Source organism: Chinchilla lanigera, unplaced genomic scaffold (assembly GCF_000276665.1).
Source record: "Chinchilla lanigera isolate Chin_1 unplaced genomic scaffold, ChiLan1.0 scaffold00077, whole genome shotgun sequence".
Taxonomy (NCBI): Eukaryota; Metazoa; Chordata; class Mammalia; order Rodentia; family Chinchillidae; genus Chinchilla; species Chinchilla lanigera.
Genome location: NW_004955478.1, coordinates 5,684,016 through 5,710,266, shown reverse-complemented (window position 1 = coordinate 5,710,266; position 26,251 = coordinate 5,684,016). Strand labels below are relative to the sequence as shown.

At 41.0% G+C, this 26,251-nt stretch overlaps 2 protein-coding genes across 3 annotated transcripts in view; one reads left to right on the top strand and one right to left on the bottom strand.

Moving 5' to 3' along the window:
• Prkca (protein kinase C, alpha) overlaps positions 1 to 23,628 on the bottom strand; it is a gene marked incomplete at its 5' end in the record, with an annotated part of 403,718 nt that extends 380,090 nt beyond the window's left edge. For both annotated transcript variants that reach the window (XM_013503220.1, XM_013503221.1), the window contains 1 exon segment: positions 23,597 to 23,628. In XM_013503220.1, the coding sequence (XP_013358674.1) occupies positions 23,597 to 23,628 (32 nt within the window).
• Positions 23,629 to 25,229: 1,601 nt separating this feature from the next.
• Positions 25,230 to 26,251, top strand: part of LOC102025908 — a 4,055-nt gene continuing 3,033 nt past the window's right edge. The window contains exons 1-2 of the mRNA XM_005402291.2: positions 25,230 to 25,335; positions 25,949 to 26,234. Of these exons, the coding sequence (XP_005402348.1) occupies positions 25,230 to 25,335; positions 25,949 to 26,234 (392 nt within the window). The remainder of the gene's footprint in view (positions 25,336 to 25,948; positions 26,235 to 26,251) is intronic.

Sequence of the window (26,251 nt, the reverse complement as noted above, 5' to 3'; positions counted from 1 at the left end):
CGTTCTCGGGCAGTAAGCGTTTAGTAAAGCAGCATTAGGTGCTGATGCTAATATTCACAATGTGTTCCACAGCCAAAGTGGCTTTCTTTTTTTTTTCCTTTACTATAAGTCAAAACAGGCCGTTCTGAAAATTGGACTGAAGCTTTCCTTCTAGAGCCAGGCAGAAATGAAGAGTGACAAGTTTAGTCAATGACCAAAGGAAACCAATGTTTTCCAGGGACTGCCACTGAGACAGGGCAGCCTCCGGAATGGTATCAAATCCAAACACTCCCTGAACAAAGGACAGGCGAAGTGTGAGGCCAGGTTGAAGAGTACCCAGGAGCTTTTCCAAACACCTTAGGAAGAACCGCGTAGCCTGCTGGAAGAATTCCTAGGGATAAAATCACCTCTCATGGCTCAGCGGCACAAGTGCCAGCCTGGCAAGCACAAGGTCCTGAGTTCTATTCCCGGAACCACCCCCTCCAAAAAAGACTCCTTTCCAAGAATAATCAGCCACTACTTAATTGGGATTTTAAGGGGAAAGAAGATTCTCAGATTTAAAAGATAAATATATACTAAAAATAAATAAATCTCTATGACAAGAGAAAGAAAAATCAAAATCTTTTTGAAAAGGTACAAAGTGATTAATCACCATGAACTAAAGTATTACCATTTAAGTTTTCTTTAAGAATTCCATTGAGCCAGGTGTGGTGGCGCATGCCTGTAATCCTAGCACTTGGGAGGCTGAAGCAGAAGGATCACTGTGAGTTGGAGGCCCACCTGGGCTACGAAGTGAGTTCAAGGCCAGCCTGAACTGCATAGCAAGACCCTGTCTCAAAAAGGCAAAAAACAAACAAACACACAAACAAAAGAATTCCACTGAATCAATTCTATTGCACCAATCTTTTAACACACTGAAATAAAGTTAAAAGGCCAGTGCCAATGTTTACAGGTCTTCCCTTAAAACAAAACAAAAAACAGATGTGCCTCAAACTCCATTAATCCAGACACCTTAATCCAAAAAGCCCATTACTCAGATGAGACCACTTCATCCTTGAACTGTTCATCAGAAAGGACGTTGATAATTCACACTATCCCAGAAAAACAGGGTGAGGATCGAGTGCTTTCAGGAGTGTAAAAGTGTTTAAGCATTTAGAGATTTTTTTTAAAAAGTATTTTCATTTGTTATAGTTGGCTAGGTTTTATATTAGGCAGATCTACTACATTTTTAATTTGTAAGGCAGACTGCACTGAGGTAGACTGCCCACTTCTATGCTGTTTTCTCTGAGAGAACTATGCCCCTGTACAGCACCTGGGACAGAAATCACTAGCCCTAAACAGTCCTAAACACAGAAGATTAGACCTCCTGTAAAAAAATAAGATTCCTAAACCATAAACAAATCCCTTAAAGATACCAGGACCTCACAAAAAGTGGAAGAATGGTCCTAGCTTGAATAGTGGTTAACAGTCTTTAGATGCTAGTATCACCCTCTCTGCAATTCTCCCCCACCCCCCGCCCCAGCTCCCTACTGGATCCCATAGCTGCAGCAGTGTAACAGTAACAAATTAGATGTCAGGGCCACAAGTACAGTGTCATCATAAGAGTGTTTGCCTAGCATGCATGCACAAGGGTGTGGTTTCAATTCCCAGTACAGAAAACTGAGCATCAGCAGAATTACCATCGTCTTTTCCAAAAGGTATTACATTTAGATGTCCTGTTACAGATCCGGCAAAAGTTGCTTTCTTTTGCCTTGCTATATTGTGAACAAAAAGTAACTGACTCACGAACATAAGATTCAAAAGTAAAACACTGGTCAAGCTTCGAATAGTAAAAGGGAAAAATAAACTATAAAAATAAATTCTGTAATAAGACAGAAATTATAGTTTATATTAAGACCATTCCCATTAAGGAGAGGCAATGATTAAAAATTTGTGCTTTTATCCTCAGGCTCTAGGTGCTAAGATCCTAAAGGTTTTGTGCAGAACAGGCCCACACCAACTTGCAAGGCACAGGAACATCAAGGGAGAAGCAACCCACAGTTAAGCCTCTGAAATTTGGGGATTTATTTGTTACTATGGCACATAACTTTGCCAGGCCCGACCAGCACAACAAAGGTGTAAAAATATTCGAGTCACAAAGCTGCATGGATCACAGAGGACAGCAAAAGAGATGAGTATCATAGTTTTCAGAGGTTAAGGGGTGGGGATGCAAAAGGTCCTATGATACTGAAGTACGGCATTATAGCCAAGGAAGAAATGGCAAGAACAGGAAGTCCGGGTACAGTCTTACAACACAAACTTCCAAGGGTAGGCCATCAGAAGAAGTGCAGACAGGCAGATTCAAGCCCCCTTCCCTGATGACCTGAGTTCAAGAAACAGGGAAGTAAGATTTCCAATTATTCTTTCTAACATCCCATGTCTACATATCACCCCAAAGGCACTAAGTCAAATTTAGGGCTATCAGCATCATTTTAGACATACCCCTTCTTAACGTATGGAGTCATTCCAGGGGTTAAAAGTATGGTTTGTATCCAGATCTCCCCCAAGAGCCTCATCCTTTCAGAGGCAGAGCCTTTCAAAGTGAAATCGCTGGGCCAACGCTGCATGGCTGACTCGCTGTTGGGAGGTGGGGTCTGGTCAGAAGGGGCGTGTTACTGACACCGTGGCCTGGAAGTGTCTATCTCCCTCCCTGGCTTATCCCTCCTTCTCTGCTTTTCCTCTGCCATGCCCCTCTGCCTTACCGTTCCTGCTCTGGGAGTTGGCCGACCACAGACTACATGCGATAGCCAAAATAAACCTCTCCTAGTTTAAATTGTGGGTGTTGGGTATTCATCCCAGCAGGGAGAAAGTGACTAAGACAATGGGGCTGTTAGGAACGCACAGAAAAGTCTTACTAAATGAGGACAGAAATAAATGGTCTAGCTAAGAGCAGAAACAGTGAAAGCACAAGCAGGCAGGTACCTTCTTCATTCCCGCTGGGGATCCCCACAGAGTAGGCCCCCACGAGTCCTACTACTACGACCTCACCCAAACTCACAGACAGGTAAGTCCCAACTGTTTTCCTGTTGCTATTTTAAAGTCCGCCTTACTTCACAAAATTCTATAATCTAATTAATATCAAAGGACATGACCCTCCAAATACGTCTTTCCTGCTACAATCATCCTGAGACCCTCTTAACAAAATACTTCAAAATAGAGTTGAACCTCTAATATAATAGTCTAGTTTAATGAAAAAATCTCTCAAACAGCGACAGATGCTTGCATGGCTAGTGTTTTATCTGTTTTATCTCTTCTGATGGGATGAACAGATAGAACAACTGCACAACTCTAAACAAAATTAAGGAATCCTTTTACAGATAGATACGAATGTCCTGGCTGAGCAAATAAAGAAGATGGGCAATGGATATTTTGGGATCTCCCTAGGTCATGCACAAATGGATTATCTATGAGGAAAACTTGATTTTCCCAGGTGTTTATTTCTGCATTAAAAGCTAAGAGATAGAAGAGGTTCACTAAGGTGAGCTAGGTGAGGACTGAGTGCTAAATGTATGGAAAAAAGAAAACAAGAAAACAATTTTATCCTTTTCTTTCTAAAGAGAGAAAGCAGGGTATCACCCTTTCCAATTGGGCTAGTTGAAAAGAGACACTTCCAGGGAGCCGGAACCTCAAAGCCAACACACGGAACACAGAACTGTACTGATGAACAACGTGATGTGTTTAACTGAACAATTCTCAGTACATGTCCAGCGAACTACTGCTCAGGAACTTGCCGTCTCCATTTCCGGACTTACCCTGTGCCAGTTACACTAAAGCTCCAGCCCCACCAGCTCCTCTCTCCAAACCTCACCCCACCCCGAGCAACGGGCACCTGGGGCTTCCCTTCCCTCCTCTCCGGCCTTCCCTACCACCATACCTCTACCCTCTCGCTGGCAGCTTATTTTCATCGGCACTGCCAATAAATACGCAAGCCTCCACCCCGATGACTGCACCGGCCCCCTCCCCAGACACTCTATAATCTTTGCTATTCATTCAAGGTGATCCGTACGTGATGATTTTCACATTTGATCTCCAGCCTGATGACCCACCTCAGTTCCCGGCACCTAAATTCAGCTGCCTCCCCGCTTTCCTTTCAAAGACCTCTGAAGCTTCTCTCATCCAACAGGTTTCCACAGCCACTCCCGTCAGTCTGCCACACCACAGTCACTGTCCCACAGTCCTGACCTTTGACTCCAATGCCGCCCTCCCATAGTCAGCTCATCCCCATATCCAGCTGATTTCACCTCCTAACTAGGTCTGTAAACATCTCTCCAGCAACTGACAGCTGCTTTTAATATCTACAGTACACACTGCTCCCTCTTTTAGGGCCTTTGCACACGTTGGCTGCTTTACCCATAACGCTCTCCCTTCCTTTTTTCACCAATTAATTAACTCCTTGTCATTCTTTAGAACTCATTCAAATGCTATTTCCTGAGGTGAGATCTTCCTGATGCTCAGATTCAGTTGTACACTATCAGTGCCCCAGGGTCCTCTCCCTTAAGACTCCATAAACTACTTTTAGGTATTTGCCAACATAATTATTATGAGTGGCTGGGTCCATTACTGGAGGGATTACAGCAGAGAGTCGCAGCTGCTTATTCACATCTCCAGCTCCAGACACAAAGGCGATTTAAAAAAAAAAAGCTAAACATCACCTAAAATTTGAGACTTCATTCTATAAAATAATGCTCCTCCAAACTTGACACATTAATAATCAAGTAAAAGTTAACTGTTGACTTCAAATTTCAAAACAATAAGAAATGAGAAATAGAGTTGAGGATGGAGCAGGAAGGTCAAACTGAAATAAAGAATGTAAATCATATGGATGAAGGAGACACATAACAAACTTACAGCGCTGACTTTAGTTATCTGGAGATTACAGAAGTAGAAGGTGATAAAAACATCTAGGCATAGCCATAAATGAGCTGAGTGTCAAAAACAAAGGTACTAGGTAATATCATTTTCAGTAAATCTCCCCTGTATCAAATGTTAGACTATCAAGAATTTACAAATACTGGTAAATAAGAGCTCTAAATAAACATCAAAATATGAAACTGGTGGACACATAAGATGTAAAGGCGCACTGTCAAATGTAAGACAAGCTGAGTCTGTGATAGCCAGACTGTACCCTGTCCTGGGTAAATTCAATACAATCTGTCTCAGCAGCTCACAAAGGACAGGCAGAGTAGACAAACAGCAAGCATGCAGTACACAGTTGTTCCTATGAGTTACCACCCTTTCACCCTCAGGCAGAGCTGGAAAAAAGACGATGTGCCTACAAAAAGTGCTAGAAATGAACTAACTTTTGATTAAATGTAAACCCATTCCATGCATCCCCGAAACTTCCATCTCCTGTTTGCCAGGCTTGACTGCACTGGCCCTATAACATCATCATATACACCAAGATATATAACACAGGAAATTAAAAGGCTTGTTCTTACAGAAAGACTTTCTACATTTCATTACGAGTGATGTGAGGAGGAAGCACGTTAGATCCAAGTTGTTAAGATCAACCTGCTCTTTAAGATGCATAAACACAGGAATAACTTATCTCTAAAAACCCCTTTTTGTGAAAAGTCAGAAAAATCCATATGAGAAGAAAAACAAACTGATAATCTTGAGGTCTACCTTCAAATACTGAACAGTCACTTAGTTGTAATTTAGTTAACACTTCACCTCTCTAAACCACATCCATAAAATAATGTATCATCAATTGATTGTGAAGATTAAATGAGAAAACAAAGGCTCTGTAAACTGCCGAACACGAGGCATACTCAAAAAGCGTTCTCAATAACTGTTAGCTAGTATGATTATTCCCTATAACCAGCACAGCGTCTGGTGATTAATACATACTGAATAAATATTTATTAGGTCTGCCAAAGCATGGTAGCCAGCCGCAGGTGGAGGTCTCAAGGGCCTTCACACCAACCACCAAACCTAAAACTTCGTATGAAAGACCAGCTTTAAAGAGGGGAAAGGAGGAAGAAATGGGAGACAGGAATGGAAATCATTTTAAAGGTTAAATTTGCACAAATAGGATTTGTACATGCAAAAGCATGCAGTCCTATAAACTCAAAGTAATCCCAGGGCTTTCTAGCTAGCTCAAAGGATTGTAAACAAGCTTTGAATAAATCACAACTATCCGCCCCCTGCGGCTTTTATCCTTCTCCCCGCTCTGGGTTTTAGGAACACTTGCATCCTATCTTGTTGCTTCCAAAATGCCTTCCCCTGCCATGCGTTCATGAGCACAGCAACCGTTACCTCACCATGGTCAGGCATCAGTGTGGTAAGGCTACTATTATTTCACCCTTGCTGATGGTTCCTACTGCAAATCCTAGAATTTATTTTGTTATTTCCTAACCAGATGATTAAAAAGGCAGAGGGCTTTAGAACAATTACTTGGGTCACAAAACTCTGCAAAAGGCCATGAAACCAATACATGACTCAAATACTAGATTTCAACTACAAGGAATTCACATAAACTGGATAGTAATAAACACTGGCTTGGGCCCAACAGAAATTGGAAAATTTTAACATTTTACAGGCTGCTCATAAACACAAACAACATCTAGAGATGAACAGGATGTAGCTTTTTAAATTTGTTTTCATCCTAAAAGAACTAAATTCTGGCTCAAGGCCAGCACACAGCAATCAATGGTTTATTTTACACAAAACTTTCAATATGTCAGTGATAATATTTTTATGAAAAATTTTCACTATCCTAGATTATTTTTTTCTAAGATGTTTTACACATTCCCACGAAAGAAGTGAAAGAAGAGGAGGGGTGAATACCTTATAAAAACTGAGTAGCAGGATAATTTAGAGCTTTCAAGGATCTTTATCTTCAGAGTAGATCACTGGCCGGGAAAGGATTTGGAAAATGTATACCTAGAAATGACAACTAGACTGCATCCCGCATGTCAGTTCCAATCAACAGATATGGGATGGCTCCTGGAAGCCCTGAACTGAGGAGGGTTCTCTTGTTGAACAAGGACCAGGACCAGTTAGCATTATCTGCCATGGTGCTGGCAAGAACATCACATATTTGTTACCCCAAACGGAGTCCAACTTCCCCACTACAACGATGAGGACAGAGGCCTAAAACGGATTCAAACCAAGACTACCTAATTCCCAGTCTAGAACTTATTTATCACATTAAAAATATCTCAATTATTTTCATACAGTACACTAACTTATAATGTGTCCTTATTAAGAAAAAACCATTAATGCTCTGTGCAACCAGGGCACACTTAGCTAACTGTATTTTAAATTCCCTGGTATGAAGAGGCCACTAATTCTTAGGAAAACCCTGCTCCACCTTATCAATAGTTAGTGGGTTGTTCTGTACACAGCCATTCAAGGAGTTGCTGACCAGCTGCTTGTTCAATCAAAAACACACTTCACCTCTTGTTTGTTTTATTCTCTTTGTCCCCAGATAGTCTAGTGCACAAAAGTAACTTTAAATCCCAACTTTGATCTCATGTTGAACCTTAGAAGACCAGAATAAAAAAGAGAGTGTGTGTGGTTTGTGGGTGAGGTTTAGACAAGTAAATGGCTATGTAACAATCTGATTAGCAGTTTTTTCCACCATTCCGACAGACACACATACACCCACATACATAGACACACCTCTTATCCTCTTGGTAAAAACTAAAATTTGCAGAAGTCAAATGAATATATTTAGAAAGACCTCTGACAATCTGGTTTTTCACAATTAGCGGACAGTAGATGTTTCCACATTGCATATTATGTGTTGCAGAATTTAAAACACACCAACTTACATGAACGGCCCTAGTTTAGAACACTCAATTTGATGAAAACTGCTCCATGGGTGTTCTCTCCACGTTCATCATAGACATATAACGGACAGGTGGGTTCTAAAGGCATCTTTAAAATTACATGACTTGGGTCCGATCAGTTGAACCTCCAGATCAAGTTGCCAATTTGCAGGAAATATGGAAAGAAATTAGTGTGAAGCAAACCAGGAGCGGGCAATCAACAAAAATCTGACTACAGGAAACACTACAGGTCCAAAAAACATAGGTACTTTCCCAGATCAATTATAAGCAAAAGAAGGAAGTAGAGGAGGAAGTTGTTGATTAGAAGAGATTTGAGAACATTTCCAATTATGCTTAAATTGTGAGATTAAACTAGTGTCCAGGGATAAACATTTATCCCTTAAAAAGAAACTTACGGAAGCAATAAATCTAAAAGTCACAGTAGGGGTGACTACGGCAGGAGGGCCCAGGAATCTAGAGGACTGCCCAAGTTCTACTACTTAGCCTGGGGTGTGGAATATCGCCCCTATGATCATTTGTTAAACCACACATTTGTTTTATGTTTTATTTTACAATGAGGTTTTAAAAATATATTCACTTTTACTCCCTAAGGAAACTCTAAATACACATGGACTCTCTAATACACATATAGTCATTTAACTTTAAACCTTAATGAATTAAAATTAAACAATATAATCTTCATCTGCACAGTTTAAGTGCTTCATTAAGCCCGACAGTGCCAGTGGCTACCATTCCACATAATACAGATTAAGGAAGATTTCCATGATGACACAACATTCTACTGCATAGTGCTAGACTAGGGAACTCTGACTTTCTATAGCTCTGCAGCTTGATGGATTCCCAGCTCATCTCTCTGAAGAGTGCAACAAATACAGGAAATCATTGGCCTTCAGTAGTGTCCATTCCTGTTAATCCTGCTTATAAAAAGGTTTCTCATCAGTGAGAAACAATATAAACTCACAGTGACAACCACCAGCAACTTTACTGACAAGGCTGACCTCATCCGGAATAACAATACTGCAATGCCAACAACCAACAGCAGGAGGGAAAGGAGGGTCTGATTTGTCATCGAGGAATAGAAAACACTGACACAAAATTACACCCATACAACTCTAGTCAAAAACTACCACCTCAAGTCTAAGAGAAAAAATAATTAAACGTAATGTGGGATCCAAAACACAAATCTAGAACAGGAAACAAAATTAATGGAAAAAACGGTTAAAAAATCAAGTAAGATCTAGGGGCTGGGGATTTAGTTTAGCGGCATAGCGCCTCCCTGGCAAGCTCAAGGTCGTGAGTTCGATTCCCGGTACCAGAAAAAAAAGAAAAGAAAAAAATCAAGTAAGATCTGTAGTTAGGTTAATCCTGTATTGATAATAATTTTCTAGTCTTAATAACTGTACTATAGCTATGCAAGATGTTAACACTGGGAGAAGCTGGGTGAGAGGTTTCTAGAAACTACCCTTCATTAGCTTGTTTTTATTTTTAACTTTTTTATGTCTAGTTCAAAATGAGTAGTTTTTTTTGTTTTGTTTTGTTTTTGTTTTTCATTTCGTTTTTGTTTTTTTTTTTCTGGTACTGGGAATCGAACTCACAACCTCACGCTTGCCAGGCAGACGCTGTGCCACTGAGCTAAATCCCCAGCCCCCTAAAATGAGTAGTTTTGAGAGAAGAAATCTATTTCCTCTAAAAGTTAAGAAGGATGGAGGGTCATGTGAAAGAACTCCAATTAGAGCCAGGGATGGCTTGATCACTTCAGAATGAGATATGGTTGAATTCATGGAAGAATTCCACTCTTTACCTGAACCATCAAGGATTTTTTTTCCAGAAAAGTGAATTGAATTATTTGAAAAGGAAGGCCATTATTTTAGGGAAACAACAATTTCCTTATAGAAGGGGCAAGGAGAAATAAACTGTCCTTGGCACTTAAGTCATATCAAAATGTTTCAAAGTTATTCATCTGCATTGAATCAGTGAAGATAATTTCTGATGACCGTCTGTACATCCTTATAATTGTCCTCTACTTTTAAACACGTTTGAAAGACTCTTGAAACAATAAATAAAATCCAAAACTACTGCAGGGAAACTGACCAAGGAGAAAGAAAGTACCATCATTTGGTGCTAATGTTTAAAGCAACTCAGAAATCTGGCATATGTAAGAAATTATTTCAAAGACCATTTACAAGATTTTTATGCTGCACTTGGAATTAGGTAGAAAACAAATGTTTTAAAAAGGCAGCACACAAACATCTATATTTAATGTTAACATCAAATCTGTCTTTTTTATATATTTTGCATGTTTATTTTCTCTATCTGTATTGCCAAAATCAAAACCTCAACAACACTGAAACTATATGAAATAAAAGCTTAACTTTTGTACTTGACTTGTACCACTGCCCAGAAATACTTTCAGTCATAAGGGTGGGAGTACCTGTACCACTAAAGGCAATATAAACACTGGCTGTGGACAGGCATCCTTTGTTTTCTTTAAGGAGTTACTAAAACTATACACATTTGCAGATTAAATTTACTTGTATGCATATACAGTATTTCAGGTAATAGATAAAATACAAATTCAACTTCGGCATGAGAACAACAATAGACTAAGAAACACAGGACTGTGGCCTGTTCTTAAAGAGTCACAGTGACCATTAAAATTAGACAAGGGTGCCAGGTGCAGTGGCACACACCTGTAATCCCAGCACTCGCGAGGCTGAGGCAGGAGGATTGTTGCAAGTTCGAGACCAGCCTGGGCTACAAAATGAGCTCAAGGCCAGCCTGAACTGCATAGCGAGACCCTGTCTCAAAAAAAAGACAAAAAACAAACAAACAAACAAACAAACAATTAGACAAGGGTCAAAGAGAAAACACAACATTTCAAGGACAGTCATTTTCCTTGTCCATGAATTCTCACCCAATGAAAACCTTATGCATTTGTAATACAATACTTTAAGTAGGGTTTTTATATGTTATCACCAGACTGTTAATCTATAAATTATAAAAGCTAATCACAGAATCCTGATTTACTGAGTAAAACTTGTAGACTTAAGAAGTCTCTGTCCCAAAGGTGTTATCATCGCTCCATGAAAATAAAAAGAATCCGGGGCTGGGGATTTAGCTCAGCGGCAAAGCACCTGCCTGGCAAGCGCAAGGTCGTGAGTTCGGTTACTGGTACCAGAGAAAAACCAAGAAAAAAAAAAAAAAAAAGAATCCACCACCTGTTTTGCTTACAGAGCTCCCTCGTGTTCGTTTGCTGTTGTTTTCACAGTACAGAGATTGCGTCTGCACTCGCTGGCAGTGGCACTTGCGACTCCAGATAAGGACAAAGGCCCATGAGCTGCCAGGACGTAGGAGAGTTGTGGTGGCACGGTGTCATTCACGGGAGGTAGGTGCTGGAGACCGAGTGTGTGCATCTCCTATAGACGGGCTTATAGGAAGTCACTAACTCACGGAGCCAGGCTCACAGCTGTACACTCAAGGACCTAGGCTGGGCAGTTTTCACAGTCCTCTCTTGCTCTAAAATTCCTGCCCCTTTAACCACAGGATTAGAGGTCAAGAAAAGTCAGTACTAGAGATGGTGGAGGTGGAGGTGGAGGTGGAGATAGAGATACAAAAAGATATGCACATATATATGAATTCGGATTATTAACCTACATTTAAACACACAAGCATGCATTTTCATCATCGTGAATGCATCATAATTTAAGTGATATTAAAATCCAATTTTTAGAAGACAACTATCTTGATCTTTTTAACACTTTTTTTTTTCTGGTACCGGGAATCGAACTCATGACCTCGTGCTTGCCAGGCAGGCACTGTGCCGCTGAGCTAAATCCCCAGCCCTAGATCTTTTTTAGTAATCGTAAATTTGGCCCATCTAAGATGTATATATTCTACTTTATTTTTAAAAATTTAAATTCTAAGAAGAAAATCACCGTTTCAGACAAGAACAAAATATAAAGAATATTAAATGTATTTTAACATTAAAGGGACACATGGGAAATGCAGCAGCAAAAGCCAAAATTAATGATGCACTTCATAATTTTTAGATAAAACCTGACCCTTCAATAATTCACCACTGCCTGTAATCCCAGCACTCAGGAAGCTGAGGCAGGAGGATCACTGTGAGTTCAAGGCCAGCCTGAACTACATAGTGAGACCCTGTCTCAAAAAAACAAAATAAACACGAACAAAAAAACAAAACAAACACGAACAAAAAAAGAACAAATAATTCACCACCAACTGGCAAGTCAGCTGAAAGTATCTTGTGTACAAAGCATACTATCAAAATTAATACCACAAATGCTTTATTTCTCCAGAATTTACTTGAAATGAGAAAAATAAAATTTATAAAAGTATATTTATTGTACTTCAAATTATCCTATTAACTAGAAAACTAAACTCAAAACCCCAGAGCCCCTAACTATTGTTTCCCACAGCATTTCATTAGCTTCATTTCAGGTCATCATGTTATGCATCATGGTATCATTAGGTAGACGATTCCTGCCGCAGCCCAATAATTAATCTTTATAAAATATGATTTTGTGAGTTAACTTGCACTACATAGACGTCAGTGCAGCTCAATACCAATGGGTAAGGAGGAATCTGGTTCTGCAAAAGGAAAAAAAGGGGTGGGGGAGTACACCTCAGCTGGCCATGACGGTGTGCTGTAATCCCAGCACTCTGGGAGGCTGAGATAGGATTGCAAGTTGCGGGCCCAGCCTGGGTAACTTAGTGATACCCTGTCTCTAAATAAAAAGTTCTTTAAAATTACCGGGGATAGAGTTCAGTGTGAAGACCCTGGGCTCCACATGAAAGGAAGAATGAAAGAATGGAAGGGAGGAAAGGAAGAAGAGCAGAAAGAATCACCTACTGACCCTTATCACTAAACCTGAGACTTGAGTCTGGACCTAAAAATAAAATAACAGTCAGTCATGCACACATCTAAACTGCTTATAGTTAATCATTTGTCTTTAAAGTCATATATACATATAATATATAGAGATAAAATGAAATTTAAGACTCACTTTTAAATTAACACTAAATTTTCATAGTAAACAGTCATCCACATGGAAGACACTAACGTGAAATTAAAGTGACAAAAATCACTTTAGTGAACAAACAAACATGGTATGTGGAAAAAACGAGATTTACTCAACAGAAAATTTCAAAATTATTGTTAGGCAAATGACAGTATGATCATTTTATTCTGTAATCAACCTATCAAATTTTAAATCATACACACATGATTTTTTGGGATTATAACAACTGCATTAACGAAGACATATTTAGAACAAGCATCTTTTAAAATAGTCTCTATATTGTAGTAAAAATCAAGTTCTAATATTTAAATTTTTAAAAATAACTCTCCTGTTATATTTTAAGATAACCCACTCACAGAGGATACACAGACGCACGCATTAATGCAACAAAAGACAGATTTGTAGCCATTTAATTTCAAGCCAGATCTGACCAGGAAATAAGGCAGAACGTGACAAAAGTGAGTCAAGCTCTCTGGAATCCAGGAGAGTTTTGTGCCAATCCGTACACACACCACCAAAAATCATACTTGTTAAGAAAACCACAGGCAAGGAAGACAAACAGAAAGAGAGGAGGAAGAGAGGCTGGCTACCTATCCTACCTGTACAGCTTTAAGTACTAAAAAACTACTGCGATGAAAACACATTCACTAAACCTGCTTTCAAATAGCCGCCCCACCACACACCGCCTGCATGCCTCAGGGCAAGCTGCTTAACTTCTCTCTGCCCCCGTGTCCCTTCCCGCAGAGCAGGGACGGTGATGCTAGCTGCCCGTAGGGTGGTGACACACTGTAAATACACATCAACACGGGAGCTTGTGGACTTTCTCTCTCAAATGAGCGCCCAGGTGAAACCCATCTTACATCCATATGAACCAGACAGCAGTGCTCAGCAGCGCCCCTTTGCTTTCCTTATAAAAGTTTCTGAGTTTAGCCCAGCAAGAAGCAGTAACTACTGATAATAAACCCGAAGTTCCGACTGCAGGCGGTCTCTAGAATAATGCTGCTGACTGTGTTTGCATGCGTTTCATTTCCTTCTCTTCCCCCTTATGAATGTGCATGCGAATACCATGTATAACTGAGTATTTCACATGCAATCATATTTTTTGTACCGTCAGACCCTAGACCTCCAGTGTGATACTATAATCGGTATCCCTAGCTTATTACAGTAGGAGAGGCATCCAGCGAATCCTGTCAAGGCAGCACACTTTCTAAAATCCCAAGACCTTTCTAAGCTTCAGAACAATGTATCCTTTAGAGGGAGATACAATGATTAATTCCCATGTCCGTAACAGTTTGTGACAGGATAAAAACAAAAGAAGGTACAGGAGGAAACAATGTATACAGCACAGAAGAGCCAAGATGCAGAAAAACATGAACTATCTCTAGACACATTTCTCCAGTCTGTTCTTCCCTTCAGGAAGGCGCACTGGCGACAACTTAAATAGGGCAGCCACTCTTCATGGTCTATACCGCCCCCGGAAATGAGTCCTTCTCGTTCCTCTCGTGTCCTCATGCTATTTCCTTCCTCACCTTGGACTATCTTCCCTGATCTTCCTAATCAAAGGAATCCTCTAAAGCCCAAACCAAAACTCATCTCCTAAAGAACCAAAAAAAAATAAAAGTGGCCCCTTCATTTCACATGGCTTTACAGCTGTCTCACTCAGACCAGAATGTAATATCATGTATGTACTAGGTGTGATATTACAGCTGGCTGTTTTCGTGTAGGGCTTCTGCGCTCCACACTCCTGATGCCAGGCCGCCTGCCTTGCTCCCCGCAGTGTCTGGCGTGATACAGGGGGACTGGAGGTCCATGGGTCTGACACAACCTCCCTCTACAGGTAGGAAGCACGTAAGTGTGGTTGGGTTGAACAAGCCCTCATTCTTCAATCCCTCCCCAGTCATTTGTGTGTCTGATTTCTGTGTGATGAACCAAGAAAAGGGAACTGTGAGATAAAGCAGAGGCACAGGGCCATGGTGCTCGCACGGGGGATTGAATCCCAGCTCCAGCAATCTCTGTGTAATGGAGGGTATGTCACTAAAGCTCCGTGCCTCAGCATATTTCTGCTTCCTCATCTGCAAAGTGGGATCAAAACTGCTTATCTCTTAGGAATTGCTAAACTCAAATGAAGGTCAAATGGGTAAACAAATATGCTTAGAACATGGGTGTTTATTAGTGTGGTTGAAATACATGAAAATCTGTACCTCATAGATCTTGCATACTACCCAAGTGAATAGACGTATCATCATAAGAACCACAGTTGGGGCTGGGGATGATAAAGCACTTGCTTAACATGTACAAAGGCAAGTGTTCCGTCACTAGAATTAAAAAAAAAAAAAAAAAAGGCATGGTTTTGCCAACAGCAAAATGGACACAACATCTTTCTAACAAAATTTTGTTCTCGGAGTTCAGCTATTAGCTGGGCTCCACTCCTACCACACTCCTAATCCAAGTTTACTTAAATCAGAGCTAAACTGAATTATAACACACTTTCATGTCTCATATCTCTGCCCTCGTTACTCATTTCCTAGCTTCTTATTAGAGGTACCAGGCAAGATAGATGGATCTAGTATTTCCCTAAATACCAAAAGTAGAAATCTATAGATATTGGGACGATGGGGGAGACAAAGCAAGCGAGGGCATAAAAGATTAACTGCCCTTATGCTAGTCTTACTTTGTTTGGACTTGCTCTTAAATAATTCCAATTTTGTGCTAACAATTAATCAAATCACTTCCCTCTCTTCCGTCTTGATAGAAATCTATTTCCAGAAACCATTTTCCTCTCTGTATAATTTAACAGAAGTTCTTTTTTTTTTTTTTTAATTTGGGTTTTAGCAACTTCCACTGGATTTGTCTGTTAATACTGAGCCCGCACTGAAACGTTCACGGCTTAGGTGAAAATCTAATGTGAGTTGGGTGCAGTGCCAACTACCTGGGAGGCTGAGGCAGAAGGCTCACAAATTCAGGGCCAGCCTAGGTAACTCAGTGAGACCCTGTCTCCAAATAAAAAATGTTTAAAAAAGATCTGGGGACTGAGCTCAGTTCAATGTTTGGGGTTCAATGCCCAGTACCAGAGCGTGGGGGAAAAAAATGTCTAATATGAGGGTTCACAGTTTCACGGAAAACAAGACCTGAAATAAAAAGCGTGCTGTGGAAATTCTGAGACGGATGAGGACAGTGGAGCCTTGATAATTCTACGAAACCAAGAAATATTTCAGTGTTTCCCTCAATGGCATCATTCTTTCCTCTCCTAGTATAAATCCAGGCTTCATAAGTAACGAAAAACAAACAAAAAATTTCCACTTGGCTTTGAAGAATATTTTCTACAAAACTGTTACAGTCTGAACCCGTGCTACACCCCACCAGCCTGGCAAAGCTCTCAATGCTCCTACCTGTAAAGTGAACACAATACTCCATACCTTGTGGGGTGCTGGGGGATGAATGTACATGAAACGGGAAAGGTCCTAAACGTGTAACATTTAATTAATGTTCGCTTTCCTTTCCTTTCATCTGAATGAAGCATCTGAAGCAGCTGTAACTCAGTTGCCACCATCCTGCTCCAGCACCGCTACCGCTGCTCCTACCCACTGTTTCGCATGTCAAGGCACAAAACCCTTCCAGCGACAAAAAGTTTACAGAAAACAGACTTCACTGAGCTGGCGCCTGGCAATCTGGTTTCAGCTATTAGCAATCTCAAAGTAAAACAGCCCATTTACATAACTATATCAAACATGTGTACTAGAAACTGGTTTAATTTTTCACCCTGGGCCGAAGATATTTCCTCCTCCCTCCTGTATGGCCCATAATATGCTCATATTTGTCGGTCGCTTTTCTAAAGAGAGAAAGAAGGCACATACATGGCTTATTCCTATTGTACTGTATTAGGCTTAGTATTATACGTAACTTAGTATATACATACAAATTAGAATTTTGTGCTCTCTTTGGCCTAGCTGCAGAAAGGACTTCTTAAATCATCTAAAGATCTATGCTGGTTGAACTAACTTTGAATTATAAATTATCTCTAAAAAAAACTGTAGTGCTCAGGCAGAAGTCACTAAAACATTTTTGGCTATGGGCATTCATATCATATCTGTCCTAATATTTATATAATCACACACCCAACAAATATTTACACAGTGTCTGCTGTGTGCCAGGCATTGCGAGATGTAAGACTCAGTCCTTCTACTCAGGGCCTGCGGACGAAACACACAGGGGCTCTGGGACAGGGAGAGCATCCAGCCTGGCAGAGTTTGGGAAAGACCGGAGCTAAACTGTAGACTCAGAATCATGGGTGAGATGGGTAACACCTGCCAAGAGGAGTTGAGGAAAGAATTCAAGAAAGAAAACACTCCTAGGAAACAGCCACTCCTTCCCAAAGACCAGATAACAAGAAAAAGGAAAGAAGGAGGCTTCAGATGAGTCTACAGAACCAGCACAGGAAGCGTTAGGGGCCTCCAAATGTCCCGCTAAGGACTTGAATTTCATCCAGATACAGCAGTTCTGAAATTAATGCTATTTTGAAAACAGAAGAGCCTGGCTCTGTGTGAAGGAAAAAAATACACAAGTCAAAAGCTAATGTGTGTAAAAACTTCAATTTCAGTAGGATGTGGTGGTACACACCTAATCCTAGGACTCTGGGAGGCTGAGGCAGGAAGACTGCCAAGTTCAAACCCATCTTGGGTGACTTGGCAAGACCTTGTCTCAAAAAAAAAAAAACCATTCAAAAAAAATTTTACAGGCTTGGAAAATAGCTCAGTGCTAAGGTCTCAGGGTCAGTCCCCAGTCCCAGAGGAGGATAAAAAGCTTAAATCTTAATATTATCTAAGGGAATGAAATTAGGAAATCATGTCACATAAAATTAAAGAAAAAGGCATCTAAACGTCATAGTCGTCTACAAAAGAAACCATTTTTGGGGTTTCCGCTGCCTATGAGGGTGAATAACCACTCCAAGCACTACAGCACTAGCTTCTGGTAGAGGAGTGGGCGTGCATGAGTAAAATAATTAACAAAACACTTTCATCTACTGTTAAAGAGCAGCAATTCAGACAGCCATTAATCAGAAATCACTTTAGTATGAGCATACAGCAGCAAATGAGAATACCAGACGCTAGTTCTAGCCAAGCATCCCTTCTTCTAACAACTAACACATTCGAGGTGGGAGTTTGAAAAAAAAAAAAAAGGCAATTGTACTGCCCACGTCTGCCACACCTTCCTCTAAATTGTAGGCAATGTCACCAATTCGAACTTTATGGCTGACACAACGCTTTCACCTGACGTTCGCGCAAAACCCCCAGAGTATCAAGTTGTAACAAGTCTTCCACACAGGCCCTCTTTTCAGAGCAGCTCTTAACCCTGAGAGTTCATCTACAGTTAACATTGATTCTAATTTTGCGGGGGGTCGGTAACCATTTAGAAATGGAACGCCAAGATGTGAACACCTGCTTTGAAGACAAAGGACAGAAGGTCCTTAGCGCCAACTTTGAAAGCCAGCAGGGAGCTGGAAATCGCTGAGAGTTTAGGAGGCGGTCAGATCACAAATACGATGACTGGATTTCTGCACCACTGCGAGAGATGTGTCTCCCTCAAACCTTGTGAAGATGTGGGCACACTGGGCAGCGCACATGGAAAAGAGAAACATCCAGGGGACGGGAATGGGGAGGATGAAAGCTCTGTTAAAGGTGGCCAACCTCACCATTCTGCCCAGCTTAGACCGTGGCCTCTTTTATCATCTGGCACCTGGTGTCCATGTCCCTTGGAAGATGAGGACAACTGGGCATCCTTTTCTAAACAGACTGCCAACTCAATCCCTGCTGCCCTCTTGCTGTTTGAAGGCCACCCTCTCCCAAGCCAGTCTCATTTTTTGGACGCCTACAACCACCTTGAGACTCATTCTTCTCTCAAACACCAATTTTCATTTTCCAAGAAGGAATACAAAACCCTGCCCTGCTCAGGGGAGCCAGTGGGAATGCCCACCCTGGAACAGCTCTTCAGAATAGCATGCTATCGACCGATTTTCCAGCCATGTTACTGGAAACTGCAGAGCTTCCACTAGAGTCACAGGAAAAGGACACTATGTGGTGAGCTCTTAGCAAGAAAATGAGTGAAGATTCAAAACTGCCTTGCAGTGCATTACTGAAAGCACAGAGATGCGAGATCATTCCCTGCAGACCTCTCCGAATCCAGTGCTGACCACTCAGAGCCACTGCTCCTGTGGATCAGGGCTATTGGCAGGGCCTCTGATGTTCTCTGGGGTATCTTAATCAAAAAGCCCAGGAGACCAGTTCATTTTAATTTGTGATAGTAAACAAAAGAGGAAGAAAAAAAACCCAGAATATGTGGAGGCTAGGCAGATGTAACTGACTGCGTGAATAACTGCCCAGCACTTCAAATAAGCAGGTCACGTTTTCAAGGCTGTTTCTACCAATGTAATTAGAGAAGTCCATGGGTGTCACTAACGCTGAAGAGGAAAAAAATCGACTTGGCTCATCCCCTTTTCCAGTACTGAAAGTAGCAGATAACTGGTTCGGCTCCACTGCCCCAGAGGACAAGGCCACGGGAGCAGGACGGTGGACCACTCCGCGCCGTGCTGGGAGCAGCCCGAGGAGGGCAGAAACTCTTGCCTGGAAACAGATCTCACAAACAAAACTCACCGTCATCAGTGCCAGGGCCACTAAGTCTACTTTCCTTTCCTCTTCTCCTTTCTCAAAAAAATAGAAAAAACATGGGCTAGCCCTCTGCTGGGATCAGGGAATTGAAATGAACACAGGGAATATCAAGGGAAAATCAGGCAAAAATCAAAAGGCAAATCCAAGTTGTATAACAGGGGCTATTTTAGAGCTTCAAGGGGACGTGCTAGATTTTAAGGACCTTAGGGAAAATAAGTACCTTGTGACTTCTGGATCCACCATACGCTCCTATACTCCTCTTACTTCTCTACAGCATTTAAGGCTCGTAGTGTCATTTCTCGAAGCAAATTCTCACAAAAGGATCCTCCTGTGTTAACCTGCCCTGGTAAGATCCATTGTCGGGACTGAACGACTGCACTCAAATATAGGGCAAGTGGAAACACCCCAAGAAACACCTCTCCAGAAAAGTTTCCTGCTTCCATGTATGCTGCCTTTGGGGAAGGGAAGAAGTGGGAAATAACCTTAGTGCTTCAAACGCCTGTAAAATAGAATGTTTTCTTAATGGCACAGATTACAAAGTCAGTTTTCAGGGCTTCCCTTATTATTCAGTCTTCCAGTTCCTATCATTTGCTAAATAAAACGACAAAGGTTTTAGACATAAAGCTATACTATTCACACCATGAGTGTGTGACTCTCACTTGAAGCATAGGCATCTCTCTTTTTCAAAGAAAAAGAAAAGGCGTATCTGCACAGGTGTTTAATCTACTGACTGAAGCAACACACTACGTTCTGGTCGCTATGAAACACTGCCTCATCAGGCAAGAAAACTCTGATGTACCAGTAATACAAAAAGTATCAACTATCATCTGCCATTTCCAGAGATGTGTTGCCAAACGTATGGGTGGGAGTGAGTTACAGTCTCCTGAATAAGACCAATACTATCAAACCAAAAGGCAAAACAAAATTCGAGAACATTAAGAGAAAACTTAAATTTTGTAAAATGCTCAGATGTTAAAAGAAAGATTAATTGCGAGAAGACAGCTAAAATAGGAAAACTGGGTAACTATATTATTGGTGGGGTTTAAAACACTCTCCTGAGATGACATACCTTTAATTAAATGACAAAAATAATAAGATATAGGCCAGGTGTGGTGGCACATGCCTGTAATCCCAGCACTTGTGAGGCTGAGGCAGGAGGACTGCTATGAGTTCGAGGCCAGCCTGGGTTACACAGTGAGTTCAAGGCCCACCTGGACTCAGAGTGAGACCCTGTCTCATAAAAGTCAAAATAATAATAACAATGATAATAATAATAATAATAATAATAATAATAATATGGTGGATTAGCTTATGCCCACTAGATGTGAAATATAAATGAAACATACTCGACAAAAAATGTTAACAACATTTTGATTTGTGAAAAGGTTTCTGTACATTAAAATCTGTGAACACAGTAGGGGAATTCATTATTTAAAGAAACCCAAGATTCAATTTTTCACCAAAGCAAAGAAATTTGTATAAAACATATAACTGTTTCTCTATTTTGTCTGGTTTGTAAATCCTGAATTACAAATATTAAGTAAAGAGGCAATTCACAGAACAAACACAAATAGCTAAAGCACATTTGAGAAAATGTTCAACCTCACCAATAATCCAGGAGATGGAAATTAAAAAGAGGCCCTTTTCACCTATAAAGCTGGCAACAATGTAAAATATTTACATTATCTACTATCTTCACCAGGAAGAGTGAAAGGAAAGGGGTAGGCATTTTCTTACATTAATACTAAAAATGGGGGCTGGAGATTTAGCTCAGCGGCACAGCGCCTGCCTGGCAAGCACAAGGTGGTGAGTTCGATTCCCAGTACCGGAAAAAAAACAAAAAAACAAAAAAACAAAAAAACTGAAAATGTAAATTGTAAGCCTTTTGCAGAGCAATTCTGCAATACTGATTAATATTTAAAGTGTACTCCCACACATTTCTAGGTATCCATTATAGAGATACTTGCACCAGTGCCCAGGGATGCCCTCCAGAGTGATGTTCCTACTAGTAAAAATTTAGCAGTGATTAAAAATTCATACACTGAGTGAAAAAAGCAAATTACAGAATGACAACATTTTTATCTCTTTTTAAGAACTAAATATGTATACATGACTGGATGGACAGATGTCTTAAGCAGAAGTTATTTCTAGCGGGTAGGAGTAAGAAGGGTATATAATTTCGCTTTTTATGCAGTTCAAAATTTTTCTGAGTATCATTTTTTTAATTTAGTTAAAAGGGAGTTACGTTGATGTGAAACTACGAATCTGCTAATCCACTAAAAGATCAGTAGACACTCTCCAGAGGAAACCACACAGAACCCCTAATAGCCTAATAACACAGCCACCATGAATTCACCAACAAATCCTGCTCAGAGGAACAAGTCGAAGAGGGACCAAGCCTACGCTGAATTTTTATGAAGAAAATCACACAGTTTTAAAATAACATCCTCACTTTTTGTTGGACAAGTACTCTCTGAGGAAATTCACTGAATATTTCTCTTACAAGTTTCCACTGGTCCCCACCCAAACCAAAAGTATCACCAAAACAATAACAGGCATGAATCCCATTAGCCCAGAATTTTTAAACTTTAAATCTTTAAACTTCCTAAAATCATGTTCCAGCCTAGACCTAAATCTCACCCATAAAGTTCAGGCCCACAACTTTGAAAAATAGAAGGGGCTACATCTTCCTTTCATCTTTTATGGAGACTGGTGCAATAAACCTTTCTTTTCTTTTTAAAAGGACTGTGTCTTGATTGCCAAATGTAACTCTCAAAATGATTCCTTAAGTAGGGTTTTTCAGCACAACTTGGAAGTAAGAAAAATAGAGTATTAATGATCATGATATCATAAAATGCCTCCCGTCAGCTATATGTACTATATTAGAAATAAGTTTGCAAATGTGAAAAAGGTTTTAAAAGATAAACAACTTACTAGCAGAATTTCAAACTTGTAAAAAGTACACACAGTGCCTCTCCCTTTCTCTCTAATGCACTAACTATTAAACAATGTTAGGACAATATTTTCCAGGCTAGAGTGTACTTTCCGCTTGCCCTAATAATAAGCCTATGCCCAGATGGGAAATGTAAACAGAACTAAATAAATATAATATAGATAATAAAGGGGCCGGGGATATAGCTCCGTGGCACAGCGCCTGCCTAGCAAGCTCAAGGTCCTGAGTTCGATTCCTGGTACCAAAATATATATGAGGAAGAAGAGAGCAGAAAGCTAATGAACTTGCGAGGCCTTCAGAAGCTATGAAGTGCTTTTTTTAAAGTTAAGTAAAGGGGCTGGGGATTTAGCTCAGCAGCACAGCGCCTGCCCAGCAAGCGCAAGGTCGTGAGTTCGATTCCCGGTACAGGGAAAAAAAGAAAATAAATAAGTAAAGTTAAGTAAAATGGAGAGTATGAAAAGTTAGACATTTGATGTATGTAAAATCCATCTGCAGATCAGAGAGGGGAACCAATGGGTTTTCTTCTGGATCCATGATAGTGCGCTGCATATGTTGCCAGATATTTAAAATGAAAGAAAAGGGCACCACATAGTCAGACTAAGGCAACTAGTCACTCTCAAATCACTGACAGAGCTTTAGAACGTGCCAACTGTAACCCGGATGACTATGGGTACTCTAAACCAAACCTTACTAGAATGAAGTATGGCCTAAAATTAGTTGCAGTGAATCCACGCAATACATAGGTAAAAGAGAGGATGAACAAATACAAAGAGAACAAGAAAGAAATGCCGCATGAATACAAAGTGATTCCATTTTTTCCTTAACACCCACCCACACAACACAAAGACAGGAGTTTCTGACAAGCATGTTCTCGGCAAAAAATAAAAATTACAGCAAAGGGTTTTTTTTTTTTTCCCCCAGAGAGAAAAAGGTAGTTCCACGTGCAGATTACTAGGCAATACCATACGATTTTTTTTACAGGCCCAAATTTGCAAACCATCTTTCAAAAATATCATCTAACTAACATATCTTTTGGATCACAAATGAACTATGGGTGAAAATACTGTTCCTGTTTGGAATGTTCATTTCATGAACTTGACAGTGAAATCCACTCAGGCAGCTTACCTTGGCACTGGAAGCCTTGTTTCCCAAACCCCCTGAAAAAAAGAAAGAAAACAAAAATCTCAGTCATGTGTTGGACACTACATTGCAAGCAAGTTGCATGACCAAGTACTCTAAAGAGTTAAAACGCTTGTGCATGAAATCTGGTGATTTGAAAGAAAAAACATATCTAACCATCTCTGCAGATTACTGGGTAGGTTCAACTATCAAAAAACTGTATCTTCCCTATTATGGATCACTGAATTATTTCAACATAGCAGACTTTCCAATTTTTTACACCATGATATTGATAGTTAAATTAAAAAAAAAGAACAGTCAAAGCTGTTGGCTATAATATTCAAGTAACAAAAAGAGGTTTACTTTTTTTAAGTGGCTTAATTTTGTTCCTAAAGACCAACTGAAATTTTTTTTTCTCCCTCAGAACAACTAAAAAGTGGCTTGTTGGATTTTTTCAAACTATTATGTGTCTACAAATGCCAAAAAAACACCACTCTTAACAGTTAACGCTAGCTTGAGGAACCAGATTTTATGAAATATGATTCCTGTTGTTTGCAACTGAGATTATCATGATCTAATTTTTATTGCAAACCAATAGCATTCAAAGTTCATAGGGGTTATTTTGTTCTTCTAAATGACTTTAAGGAATTTACTCTGTAAGCAGAGAACCCTGACATGGATATATGATTGCAAATAAGTATTAGAATGAACTGCACTAAACTTTCTTAGAGGGCTGTCATAATCTCATGCCTTACACAGCATTTTAAATTTACAAACCACTTCACATACTTTTACAATTAGTCAATCCCCCAGATACCATACCTAAATCCAAACACTTAGCTTTAAAATATCAGTGTTTGAGTACTGAAATACAACTTATAAATCCAACAGTCATAGAAGCAATAATGAAAATTGAAAACTTAAGCCCACTGCAAAACTATTGGAGTTTTTCTTGAAAACAGTTCCAAGATTAAGCAGAGAAGTACTGAAGGGATTATTCTGCATGGGGGCGGCGGGGGGGGGGGGGGAAGGGAAGAGATCTTAATTTTCTACTTCACAGTACACCAAATGACCTGGATGCCTCAACAGTTCACTAGGGAAGGGGACCAGGGATATAGCTCAGCGGCACAGTGCCTGCCTGGTAAGCACCAGGTCATGAGTTCGATTCCCTTTACAACAGTTCACCAGAGGCTGATCATTCAGGGCACTTAGACTGGAGAGATACTAGCCCAGGAGACACTGCATGTCCCTTTTCTAACTTACCTACTTCCTGTAAAAGAAATTAGCAGTCTGTCCCCTCTTAACAGAATCTCACAGACCTCTCCTTAACCAAACGCAGTATCTTCTCTTTTTCTTGATGTTCCAAAAACTCACTTTAAATAGCCTTATCTTCTATTACCCATTCCTTTCAGCACAATTGCTGCGAATGCTGACTCCCTGATGGAAATCATTCATAGAGTTGCCTGTGCTTTTCATAGACGTGCTCCTGCAGGAGTTCTAAAGACAGGGAAAATTAAGCACCCTATTAGCATAACATTCGCGGGACTCTTCCTTTGAGATGCTTTTCCCCAGATGGCATGGACCCAAGACAGTGCCATGCATTCTATATTCACCCTGGTGCCACGAGGGCGGCTAAAGAATGGCCACTGTGGCACTGACATCTTGTGCAGCTCCCGGGCCAGGGGAGGACCGAGCTGAGGACCGGAACCCCCACCCCCACCGCCCCACAAAGCGGAGGCAGCAGGGTCAGGGCGTCCTAAGAGAACATAGAAACGACTGCTACCCAAACCAGGGCACAAGAAGTTCCTTTAGTTCCAGCTCTCCGAACTTTTTTTTTGGGGGGGGGGGCATATACAAATGGATTTTTGTTTTGTGTATGTGGTTTTTTTTTTTTTTTTTTTTTTTTTGGGGGGGGGGGGAGTGGTCGCTGATCTTTGAAAAGTCAGATGAAAACTCATTCTCCCACCAGGAAAACAAAATACATAATCGAACACAATTTCACCTGCTTTTACAGGGTCCGGGGACCCCCGAAGCCCTCGATGTATTAATTCCCCGCCAGCCCCCAGCTCCCTCAAGTTAACAATGCTTATGTTCTTTGGGAATCACCTGAACTCCGGCACCTTTAGCCATCACACTTTTTTTTTTAAAGTTCTATGTCCTCATCGACAGGGTTACGGGTGTAATCTCGTGTTGACAGCGTCTATTTTAAAAGACTCCCTCTGCCCTTCTGCCATTTGCCTGCTCTGTTTGGCCCTCCCTCCCCCGCTGGCAGCTTTCAACAGTTTGCTGCTGCCTTGCCGCCTCTCTCTCTCTCTCTCTCTGCTCGCGCAGAAAAGTCAAAGTCTCCGTGCCCTGCAGACACAGCCTACAGTAGGCAGAGACCCAAGGCTCTGGCGGAGTCCCAGCCCGGGGGGAAAGCACAGACACACTCCCGGATCGCGCCCAGCTCGGCTCGCCAGCAACTTGGCCGGCGCGCAGCGCGGTCGCCGCGGTCCCCCGTTACTCCAGGGTGCGCTTGTCCGGGAAACTCAGCCCTCGCGAGTCTTCCCCGGCCCCTTTCCTCAGTCCCCGGCAAACTGGCAAGCGGGCGCGTCTGGGCCGAGGGGGGCCGGCCGCGAGCAGACCCGCGCCTCCCCGCGGCAGGGTGTGTGGCGGGCGGCG